At 41.7% G+C, this 11,743-nt stretch overlaps 1 protein-coding gene across 1 annotated transcript; it reads left to right on the top strand.

Moving 5' to 3' along the window:
• The first annotated feature begins 200 nt into the window (after window positions 1-200).
• On the top strand, window positions 201-11,504 carry ankef1a (ankyrin repeat and EF-hand domain containing 1a). Its single transcript, XM_068708250.1, has 11 exons — window positions 201-384; window positions 1,297-1,502; window positions 1,946-2,107; window positions 4,457-4,656; window positions 4,827-4,976; window positions 5,360-5,483; window positions 5,811-6,633; window positions 7,780-8,006; window positions 8,275-8,417; window positions 10,443-10,598; window positions 10,959-11,504. The coding sequence occupies exons 2-11, from the start codon at window positions 1,310-1,312 to the stop codon at window positions 11,112-11,114; spliced, it is 2,334 nt and encodes a 777-aa protein (XP_068564351.1). The 5' UTR covers window positions 201-384; window positions 1,297-1,309; the 3' UTR covers window positions 11,115-11,504.
• Window positions 11,505-11,743: the final 239 nt, after the last annotated feature.

The following is an 11,743-nucleotide window of genomic DNA, read 5'->3' as shown; positions in this document are numbered from 1 at the left end:
ATATATATATATATATATATATGATATGCTTTACAGTAGGCCTAGTGTACACATTTTCTCTCTGCAGTCGTATTTGGAGCCACAAACTTCATATTACCGAGCTCATCCCCAGTACTTGAATGCAGCATCACACAGCACCAAAACACAAAACGTACTTCCCGGGATTTTCACGCGTGCCGTTGCCATGGAGCTGAGTTTGTTTCTTTTCTCCGGCTGACACGAAGTGAATGGTCGTGCTTGAAAACAAACAAAAACAAACAAAGTAAGGACTTTGTGGGGAAAAAAACTCGGCATACGTGTGACTGTCCTCGCTGTCCGGACGTGCTTGGGTCAACAACAACAACAACAACAACGTGCAAGGAGCATTAAAGTTTCCCAGCACGGGTAAGAAGCGCATGCCAAACAAGGAAACACAAGGTGGCAAGCTAACATTAATTTACCTTTACCTAGCTTATGTGTGTAGGTGGGTGTAATGGTGAGCGAGGGTTTATCGGTCTACAACGGCTTTCAATGTATTGTTCATGCCGCCAAATGTTTCATTAACAGCTTTTGTGAGGCTTATTCAGGTTCGTTTTATGAATGTAACACCCAGTAAAGGGTGGAAACGGGTCAAAGGGTGAGTAACCAATCAGAAAAAGTGATTGGTCAAACGTAGGTTGTCACTTAGCTCGGTAACACGGCTAACTAGATATACTAACGTTATATCTATTGGAGTGAAAGTGACGTTCAGAAGTACAAACTAGCTCACAAAGTGTGCTGTACTGACGTAACGGTAAGTCCTCAGAAAGGACAACGCCACCGAATGTTGAGAATCATAAAAATACTGTGCTCTGACAAAACAAAGCGGTGCACTAAATGCTCACTATAATGGCTCCACAGGCTGTTCAGTGACATAACTACAACATATGTGCTCCGTGGGGATTGAGTCATTGAAACTATACAATCCTGAATAAACTCACTGACTTAAAAAAAAGCCACACAATATGCCCTTTTCACAGCAGCCAGTCTGACATGTGTTGCAGGGTAAACACAAGTGTAATTGGTGAAAAAATAATTGGTTCCATTATATTTATTGTGTCACAGCCATTCCAGTAAGCCAGCATGCACAGTACCAGGGCCCTGGTAAATGGAACAATCATAAAAATGTTATTAGTTACACCTGTGTTCACCCTGCAATGACATGTCAACATTACTGCTGGGAAAGGGGCTGCTCGTTTCCACTGTTCGTCGTTAGCATGTACGCCTACATATTGTCAGGAAGTCATATCTCCTTTTCTATTCTTCTTCTTTAACCAGCCCTTTTGACCCCATGATGAGTGGCAGAGTAGCAGAGGGCCGCCTGCAGGTCCTTCAGATCTACCGCCTGCTGCAGTGCGTCCATGAAGGGGATAAGGAGCAGATAGAGAAGATGGTGAACCTCGGGGTGGAAAACCTCATCAACCTCACTGATCCGCAAGACAGCATGGGGGTTCTTCACGTGGCAGTTTCAGCCAACAATCAGGGTGATGGGCCTCTTCTTTACTCCGTCAGATTAGAGAACATGAGAGAACATGATGCTCCACTGGCCTGCTGTACCAATTTTAACCTTTACAAATGAAGCCACGACTTGGTAGTGGCTTACATTTGAAAGCAATGGGTTTATGCAGTCAGTGTGTTTACATAACTTGAATACTGCAAATATCCAGTTTACTGTTATTAGATTTATACCCAAAATTCCTTTTTTTTTTTAAAAATATGTTGTTTGTTGAATTTATAGATTCAATTTGGCCTTTTTGCTGCACAGCAGCTTTACTAATGTCCAGGACTTATAAGAGACCATGTACAAAAGGCTACTGTACAAATTGTTTTTAAGAGAAATCAAGCAGTTCATAGAATGTACTGCAAACCCCCAAAAAAGTGTCCTCAGTGTCCTGACTGTTTCTGTACTCCTCCTGACTCCTTACAGACTTGGTCAGCTTCCTTCTCTCCCTGGGAGCACACCCCAACATCCAGGACAAGAAGGGCCACACTCCGGCCATGTTAGCTGCTGAGCTGGGCAATGATGCCATAATGGCACTGCTGGTGCAGAGCAATGCTAATTTGAGACTCCAAGACACTGAGGGCAAAGGTGAGCTGTAGCAGGCCAGGCGTTGCCACATCGCCATATTGCATGTGCAAATAGTGGGTTCTGGAAAAATGCAAAACTTGGAGAGAGCAGGGTAGTACATATATGTGGTAGATTTAAAGGAACGATGTGTAGCACTAAGGGGGATTTATTGGCAGAAATGGAATATAATATTAATAAGTATGTTTTCTTTAGTGTGTAATCACCTGAAAACAAGAACCACTGTGTTTTCGTTCCCTCAGAATGAGCCATTTCTATCTAAATACAGAGCGGGTCCTCTTGACAAAGCTGGTCGCCATGTTTCTACAGGAGCCCAGAACGGACAAATCAAACACTGGCTTTCATGGGGCATTCATGTTTTCATGTTTTCACGTTTTTGCGTTCGCCACCAAAGTTCTCCTACGTACTTGGCACGCAGGAGGAGTTTAGGTCGGTTGCAATCTGCAACCTCACCGCTAGATGGTGCCACATCCCCACACACAGGTCCTTTAATACTTTATTAATCATGTAGTTTTATTGAGATGGAAATCTTTTTTTTATTGCAAGATTCTTGATATAAAGTTTGTGGGCTGAAACAAAAATGAAATTATTTAGATACAGTTTGAGGAAAATGGTGGTGAGAACAAAATTGGCCCGTGCACATAAATTCAACGTTCAATTCAAATCTCATATATATATATGTACATTTCTATCTATATATATATATCTATATATTTATATATATGTAAATATCAAAAACAATTGGAAACTGATATTTTCAAACTGATAGAGAACTGAACTGTCAGCTCTGATTTTTACGAGACTAGTTGGCTTTTTTCCAATCTATATGTTTGATTGTCAGCTATTCTCAACTTCTGGGTCGGGGCCTACGAGTGGGCCTCATAGGACTGAGGTACTGCCAAACCGTTCGATTCAATTAAAATAAGAAAATTGGAATTTTACAAAGCTAGTTATTTTTTAGATCTAAATGTACTCAAGAATTCACATACATTAAAACACATAGTAATTCAAACAAAGCATAGTGTCAATGACCAGTTATGTGTGAATATTACCACTCCAGTCACAGCATCATCATCAGGTAGAGACAAATCCTTGAAATTTATGTGAGGTAACAGAACAGCGTCCCCTCCACTAATGTATTCTCATTTGAGCTTGAAGTGTCGATTTCTCTAATAGAGGTGTTTTCCATCTCAAGTTAGTCCAGCAGGTTCGCTGTGAAGGCCTTACCTTGTCTCACAACTCATGAAAATGCATGGTGCCTCTGTTTAGATATTGATGAAGAGGCTGTATCCCTGACAACTCCAGTCAGCGAGCCTTAAGTTCTTCTCCAGGACCTTGTTAAACCAGTTGTGATAATGATCCCAATTACAGTGTGTCCAGGGCATCGATTACTGCAAATGACATTCTTTTGAGAGTGAGCGAACAAGAGAGAGAGAGAGAGAGAGAGAGAGAGAGAGCTTGAGTTACAGTGAGAAGAAAAGTATGTGCGCATGTGCAATGTGTGCATGAATTCATGCTTTTGTATAATGCATGTTGCACCTGTATGTGTGTGCACGCTTGTGCGCAGTGCGCGGATGTGTGCACGTGTCCGTCAGACCGCGTGGGTACATCTAATTACAGATCAACCTCTATTGGTGATCCCCACCTGTGAAACATGCTGAGTAACCTGATATCATCCTGCACTCCCCGAGGACTGGTTTGGCCCAGTCTCAACACTCACAGCCAAGCCTTTCCCCCCATAGGCTGAGTCTCAATAGTCACACGTTTGCCTGTATTATCCTCAGTGTTATAGAGGGCTGGGTGGGCTGCTTCCTCAGTACAACATCAAAACTATGGTGTGTTTACAAAATGCCCATAAGCTAACAAGCTTTTCACTATTGTACACTCAATGCAAAAAAAAGTATACATTTCATACATCTTTACATGGATTGCTCTGATCTGACCAAAAATATAAATATTATCATTATTTATTATCATTTAAAAAAAATGTTTGTGGCATTTTGGTCTTCATTGTTGTTTATAGTTATAGTAGCAACAGACAGGAAACAATGGAAGAGACAGAGAGGTATGACCAACAACCAGATGGTAACCTGCAGTTAGGGCGGGGCTTACTTTGATTGACTCCTCCGCAAAAAAACTACACTGGCGACGGCACTTCTTTTATACAGTCAACAACAAAGGTTATTTGGTTATATGGCTATTGGGCTTATGAAGTTATTTTGATAATGTTGATATTAATATTTCTTCTTGAGATGCAATTTAAAAGCTGAATGTCAATCAGACATATCTCCCATTTGCCTCAATCCCTCTGTCTCTCATTTTAAATTCCTTTGCTTTTCTTCCTCTCTCTAGGCTTGTTATTCTACTGCATCTACCCCACCAAGCGTCACACCCGCTGTCTGGAGATGGCTCTGAAGTGCCAGGCAGACGTCAACAATGTGTCAGCGCAGGGGACTCATGTCTTCCAGTTGATGTGTGAAAAAGCCCAGGAGTGCACCCCCATGTGTCTCATCACGCTGGGTGCAGGGGCAGACCCTAACGCAACAAATCAGGTTAAAAAATACAATGGGGACTGACATCGAGGCATTGTGGGAGCTGAGGCAATGGAGTGTGTGGGATCTGAGCACACAACATAGCGTGATGCCAAAATATTCTCAGCTGAGATGTTCTGTGTGCTGTTTGTTTAACCTAAGACTGACTCTGCTCCACTCTTTCTCGTCAGAAAACCGGCGTCACAGCGTTAATGGAGGCAGCCAAGGCGGGCTCCCTGCAGCTCGTTAAAGCCATTCTCAAGAGAGGGGGAAACCCCAACGCCCTGGATCGAAAACGCCTCACAGCAGTGCACTATGCTGCCATGGGGGGCTTTTTTGAGGTGTAGTATGAGCTCATCCCATGTGACTTTTTTTAATATCAATTAATTCATTATAATAATTATTTAATAATATTAAATACAAAATATTAAATATGATTAATTACTAATATATATATATATATATATATATATATATAATATTATATTATATATATATATATATATATATATATATATATATATATATATATATAATTGAAGTAATAATAAATACAACGAAAGCAGAAAAGCTGTTGTTTCCCCACATTAGCTGTTTTTCTTCCTAGTTTTCTAGCTTTCTAAACTAATTTAAATTACTCAAATTACAGTAGTTACTATTAGTAACAGTGGGATTTTAGATTAACGATTCTATGTGTTGCTCTGTGGTGTTGTGTGCCTTCCAGTTGATTCAGGTGCTGTCCGCATACTCGGCAGACATGGGTGTGATCAACTTAGAGGAGTGCACAGCCCTACACTACGCCGCCGCCACGGGCAATGCTAACTGTTGCAAGTTCCTGGCACAGAGAGGTGATGTGAAGGAGTCTAACGTTAACCCTGCATTGAATTTCTTTCTCTCTCTTTCTAAGATAAGGCAAAGATAGCTCTGTGGTAACTACTCCTAATGCCATCACAGGGTCAAGACAGAATCTTTATTTTTGTAGTCGTATGTTTTATAAGCTGTAATCTCTGTTGAGAGACATGCAGAACCAGGAAATAAAATGGTCTTCTCTCGTCAAGTATTCAACAAAAAAAAGAAGAAAGTCTACAGTATGTAGCTGCAAACACTGTCCCAAATTGATTTAGGTAATTCTACCATGTGTTAATATTTTCCCTTAAACTGTGATTGATGTTCAGGTTGTAACCCCAAACTGAAGAACCAGGAAGGTTTGCTGCCACGTCAGATTGCCAAAGAGGCTGGTCACAAAGCTGCAGTTAAGGAGCTGAGGAAAGCAGAGCGGCAACGGGGGAAAGGCAACAAATCCAACAGTGTGATCCCCACATCAGATCTGTGGGGCCTGACCCTCCACGACTGGTCTCACGAGCACGAGGCTGAATTACGGAGAGCCTTTGAGAACAACTCGGACACAGTTACCGCCGAGAGGTTTATTTCAGTGTTGGAAGAACTAAAAGCTCCGGTTGAACTGGACCAGCTCAATACAGTCATCTCAGCACATGGCAAGGGGAGAGAGGGCTACGTCAACATTAATGATTTCATCAAAGGTGTCAAGTACATCAAGAAACCATTCCTCCTCTCCTCTTATATGCCAAAAAAGAAAAAGGTAGAAAAGGGAGGGAAAGGAGGCAAGAAGAAGGGTAAATTTGTCCTCCCCGTGCCTATTTGCACCGTCCCACCGGAGCTCATGCCCCGGCGACCGGACGGAGGCCCACCCCACTTCATGATTAAGACATACTACAACTGCTCGGACATCCGCCGATTCGACCGCGATCACCCGCCAGAACATCCCATAATGAATGACTCAGGATGGTACGTAGAAAAGCCAGAGAAGGTCTACGCCAATGTCAACTACTGTGTGAAAAGTGGAGACCTGGAGTCTCTGGACCTCGCTCTCAATCAGGGGGTTCCTGTGGATGTCCAAGACCAGTTCTACAAGACCCCGCTCATGGTGGCCTGCTCCAGTGGCAACTACGAGGTGGCTCAGTATCTCCTCAGTCGGGGGTGAGAAACATCACGCTTTCTTATTTATTTCTATTTGTTAAGACTTTGGAAGCAAAGATTTTCCCACTGAAGCAATACAGATGTTTCTTTGCTACATTTGTGAGGATTATTACTGTTAAGTGAAACGGATCATCGACAATGTGACTTTAAAGCAGCTATAATTCATATTTTAATAGTGAGCATATGAAAACAAGGTGACAATTTGAAAGGGGTCCCTTGCACTGATGAACCGATGGTGAATTATCTTGTGAATCAACAACTCCCCTCGGCTCCACTGAGCCTCAAAACCAGTTCCATTCTCAGCTGTTGTGTTAACGTGTTCATGTAAGATTAAATATTGCTGGTTTTAAGGTATTATCCTTAAGATAAATGAGGTATCGGGGAGGTCCCAGAACACTCACTGAGCAGCTACTTTGTCAGTAAATCCACAGAGGAGCTGGTGTATCCGTTTACAGTGTGCTCTTTTGTAGATTCTTTTTTTTAATTAAAAACTATCACTGTTGGCGGTAACGTCAGTGACAAACACATTGTGACTGCTTCACAATAAGCCTTTTTATACTGCAGCCATTTTGACAGATGTAATTAAAAACATTAATTATGGCCCTGTTCCATTTCGATGGGCCAGGTCCCTGGTAATGTGCCTGCTGGCTCACTTCAATGCCTGTGACACACTAAGGAGAATGGGACCATAATTGATTTGATCGATTACACCTGTGTTTACCCTGCTATGACATTGTCAAATGGCTGCTGTGGAAACGGCCACTAAAAGCCAACTTGTGTTTTGTCATCATCTCATTAAACTACAGAGTTTGTTTGCAGCGTCTCAGAGTTGTTTAGAACAGGTCATCTTTAGTTAATAAGCAGTGATTTCCGCACCTTCTTTTTTTGCAAAAAGTTTTCATCAATTGGAATGAGCAGAGGTCAATTCTATTCTCCTTGGTTGGTGTGTTAAGATCACCTGGACATCTAATATTAAAAAAAATCACAAGCTAAATGATACTAAAGAAATCTAACCTAAAGACAAACAATCAACATAGCTTGTGACTACTTTTAACTTGACTGGAGGAAATACTCAGATCTGCTGTATTGTCGGTGTGTAACCAGGGCAACGCTCTTTAAAGATGATAACACGTGTGTTCCTGACAGGGCCGATGTGAATGTGTGTGACCAGTTCTTCTGGACGCCCCTCCACCACGCGGCTCACGCTGGCCAAGTGGAACTCATTGAACTTCTGGTGAAGGCCGGGGCCTCCATAGACGCCCGGGCCCTCGGAGGAGGCACGCCCCTCATGAGGGCCATCGAGAGCTCTCGACCCTCTTGTGTGGACTTCCTCATCAAGGCGGGCGCCAGTGTCAATGCAGAGAACAAGAAAGGTTTGACTGTACATCTAAAATACTTTATATAATACATTTAAAACACTAATATTTAAATACATTTAATTTGACATATTAAAATAAACAGGGAAATATAACTGAATTGGATTTCATAACATTTTGAGGAAGCAACATAGAAAATAGGAGCCAGTAGATTTGGTTTACAGTGCACACTATGAATTCAAAATAAGTTTTCAACTTTCAGGCAAGCTGGTTAAAACTGTGACTTGTCCTGTCATGTGATTGACCATATTTTATTTCCCTTCAGAACAAAACTGCCTCGACATTGCCAGAGCTTTTGCAGACTCCAGGATAATTGACTTGGTCAAAGACAAGATGGACTCTCTGCCCAAAGCAAAGGAGACAGCCAAGGGAAAGGGGGGCAAAGCTCAAAAGCCTAAACCTGCTAAGGCAAGGGTACCCAAGTAACTGCATTAAAATCTTCCATCTTGTGGCTTTAAACTTTTTCTGTTTCCCTTAATGTTTGAAATTAAAATTTCGCTCTGCTACTAATTCACTGTTCACTGTCCACAAAACCCATTCAGGCTTGTTCAGAAAAAGAACCATGTCAATCACTATCAGACACCTCCCATCCTACCAGTCAGTACACCTCAGGCTGCTTCTATCAACTTAGTATAATCTCATCACATAGCTAAATGGAGCAAAATGACATGATTACTATAGCAAGCTAACTAGTATCATCGACGCTGTTTATTGTCTCAGGCCGACTCATCAGACTTTATGCTGATGTTGCTCCAATACCGTTTGACTTCATTGGTCTTTCTGCTCTTTGCTGGTGAAGATAGACAGCCGCTGCATTGTTTCCCTCGCTGTGGTCTGTGTGGCTGCCATGGTCACACAGCAGGCTGGGATATCAAAGTAAAATGTAGCCAACATTTGACTGGAGGTAATCTCCCACCCTTGCTTTCGTCTGTGTGCTCCAGCGTCTTCCGTCAGCATGAGAAACCTAAGCCTGTAACCAAATCTGATTACTCTCAGGCAGCAACTTGTAAGCAAACTAGACCGGATGCGTTATGTTACACCTAGAACTTGCTAGCAATTCAATTTGCATTTCCTATTAGGAATCAGGCCCAAATCTGACAAAATTGATTGATTTTGCCTTTAGCAGGTGACGCCGTAGCACAGGTTCCTCAGGAATATTCACAGTTTAAATATAGATGCAAGCAGCAATTCTGGGGAGCAAGAACAAGTCCATCACACAGAATAAATTGCACACAGGTACAATATGGAGCTGTCTACCCACTGAGCATTTTTTATCACAACCCAGAAAAGCACAGGGGCGATATAGCCCACTTCCTGTGTCTGCTCCTGCAATAAATGATGAAGACAATTGATGACGGAATTGCAGAAATTCACTCATTACTACAAGAAACTGATAAGCCTATTCAACTTACATCCAATGGAACTTATGAGCAACCCAATTGCTGTAAATATTGCATGCACCCTCAAGTCAAACTAGATGCTTTTCATTGCAATGTAACACTCACATATGGCTTTGAACCTGTGAAACTCATCTCTGAGTCTGTAAGAAATAGGATCCTGGAAATGAGACGGACACAAACGTAAAATATTGTGTCTGTATATATAATGCCTGTGTTTTCATGAACATGATCTACTGTCAAAGTTAGACAAAGTCTTAGAATCTTTAACCTCCGGTCTCTAGTTTGTGGTTGTAAAGTTTCACGGGGCTCTGTTCATCACACATGAATACATTGGATCCACAAGAGTACCAGCTTTCAAGTCATACCCAATTTATGCAATTCCAGTTTTAGGGACCCCACTATGAATAGATATTCAAACAGCATTTTAGAATAGGGGAGAATAACTTCTATTTATATTGCACGCAAAAAGCTACATGGTTTATGCCCAATTTTCATTCACATATCTTGAGGTGAGAGGTCGAGGGAATCCTTCGAAAATTGCCATCATTACCTACAATTGAGCATGAGATAGTACCTCTTGATTCCTTATAGTTCTATAGTATCATATTCTGAAATGTAAGTTGGGCTGTAGAGATGGACCAGAGGTGGTGATAGAGGGATTATTGTGTTGACTCTAAAATTTAAAACCTGCAATTCTTGGAAGCAATCAGTTCAGTGGTCTGCCATCGACTCCTTCAACTCCTACACCTTCAAGTGTTGAGACCTGCAGAATATGTCTTACTGTGAGTACAGGTCTGTTGTTTGTAGAATACTTTGCTCTGGACACATCTTCTGACAAACAGCTGACATATCTTACCCTTCATTTTCTCTGGCTGACCTGCTGCAGATAAACCCTCCCAGCCCTGTTCAGTAACCTCTCTCTCTCTCTGAGTGACCTTTAATCTGACACTTGAAGACCTTTGATTTGTAGCAACTTCACAGAGTACTTGATTTAAAATAAGGCAAGTCTGAAAAATCTTGGTGTCCCCTGCAGGACGTTACTGCAGAAACTTCAGCGCTCGCAGAGACATCGACTGCAACTGCGGGGAAGACTCCTCCTCAGAGGGATTCCAAGAGCGTCATCCTGCAAAACACCAGGATTACGACGGGGAAAACTAACACTGTGGATATCACCTTTGTGCCAAAAACGGTAGGGCTCATCGCCATTCACAGGAGGTTGACTCTAGCGTCTGCTTGATAAATACAAGTTAGTACTTCATTAGGCAAATGTTTAAAGGCCCTATTATGCACATGTACAGTATTACACACCAATGATATACAAGATATACTGCTATCAAATAAACATTTCTGAAGGTGAACATGTTTCCAGTGCAGAAACTTGCTTTCTTAATCGTAATTTAACAACAGAAGCTTGTGATTCACGGAGTTAACCCACAGTGTTCCCACCAGTGCACATGAGTTCAGTACTGTACACAACTAACTGAGTAATTACATAAAGTTGTCTCTGTCTATATCTATTCACGACTTTCTCCTGCTTGACCTGTCTTAGGTTTGGGGGAAGCCACCCACCACCAGCCAGCTGATGTCAAAGATAGAGAGACGGAAGGAGCTCTTGTCCCTGGAGGTGGACTTTGACGACTTCATGATGCCTTTCAGCCAGAACATGCAGAAGAAAACGCTGCAGCCGGCAATGACCACAGACTAGACCGAAAGGAGGTTAGGCAGCAAGAGACGCTCAGACATTTTGGAATCTCAGTCTGTTACCTGAGCCGGCTGGCCACCTGTAACAATTACAGACATTGGATTCACCGTATTAATCTATTTATCATTACAGCTGCTTTAATCAACATAGTCATCATGTTACTAAAACTTTTCAGTACCAGAACAATGTCAATACATAGTCAGAAATTGTTTGAAGGACAGTACATGTATAATTTCATCACACTAATCTGTTGTTATTAACAGTCACACCACAACTTCATGCAAATAATAAGAATGTGAATACTCACCTAAAACAAAAGATATTTCCAAGGTACTGTACAGTATACCCACAATGCTCAGCAGGGACTGTTTGTATATTGTCAAACAAAACAAAAATAAAACAGATATATATTTGTTAATACACTGGAACATGTAAAGATTTTGTACATGCTGTAGTGTCAGCCTGGTTTAAACTGAGAGCCATTTTGCTGACTAAAATCCCATGACCCTGAAAGTCAAAGGTTCTCTATACTAAATGCAGAGCATTAATATATCATCAAACAGCTGTTACCCATGTAAAGATATAGAGGAGTAATATCTACCCGAGCAGAGAATGAAGTGTGTGTTGTTGTC

The sequence above is a fragment of the Cebidichthys violaceus genome, unplaced genomic scaffold, assembly GCF_023349555.1.
Source record: "Cebidichthys violaceus isolate CVI_PGR_0920_01 unplaced genomic scaffold, fCebVio1.0.p SCAF_14, whole genome shotgun sequence".
NCBI classification, from domain to species: domain Eukaryota; kingdom Metazoa; phylum Chordata; class Actinopteri; order Perciformes; family Stichaeidae; genus Cebidichthys; species Cebidichthys violaceus.
Note: the sequence above shows the minus strand (reverse complement) of the source record. Positions and strands in the feature narration are given on the sequence as shown.

Excerpts from the sequence above, each read along its gene's own strand:
- ankef1a (XM_068708250.1), top strand. The coding sequence starts at position 1,310 with ATGATGAGTGGCAGAGTAGCAGAGGGCCGCCTGCAGGTCCTTCAGATC. Across the intron at positions 2,108-4,456 it reads CCAAGACACTGAGGGCAAAG|GCTTGTTATTCTACTGCATC; the intron begins GTGAGCTGTAGC and ends TCCTCTCTCTAG. Across the intron at positions 10,599-10,958 it reads TCACCTTTGTGCCAAAAACG|GTTTGGGGGAAGCCACCCAC; the intron begins GTAGGGCTCATC and ends GACCTGTCTTAG.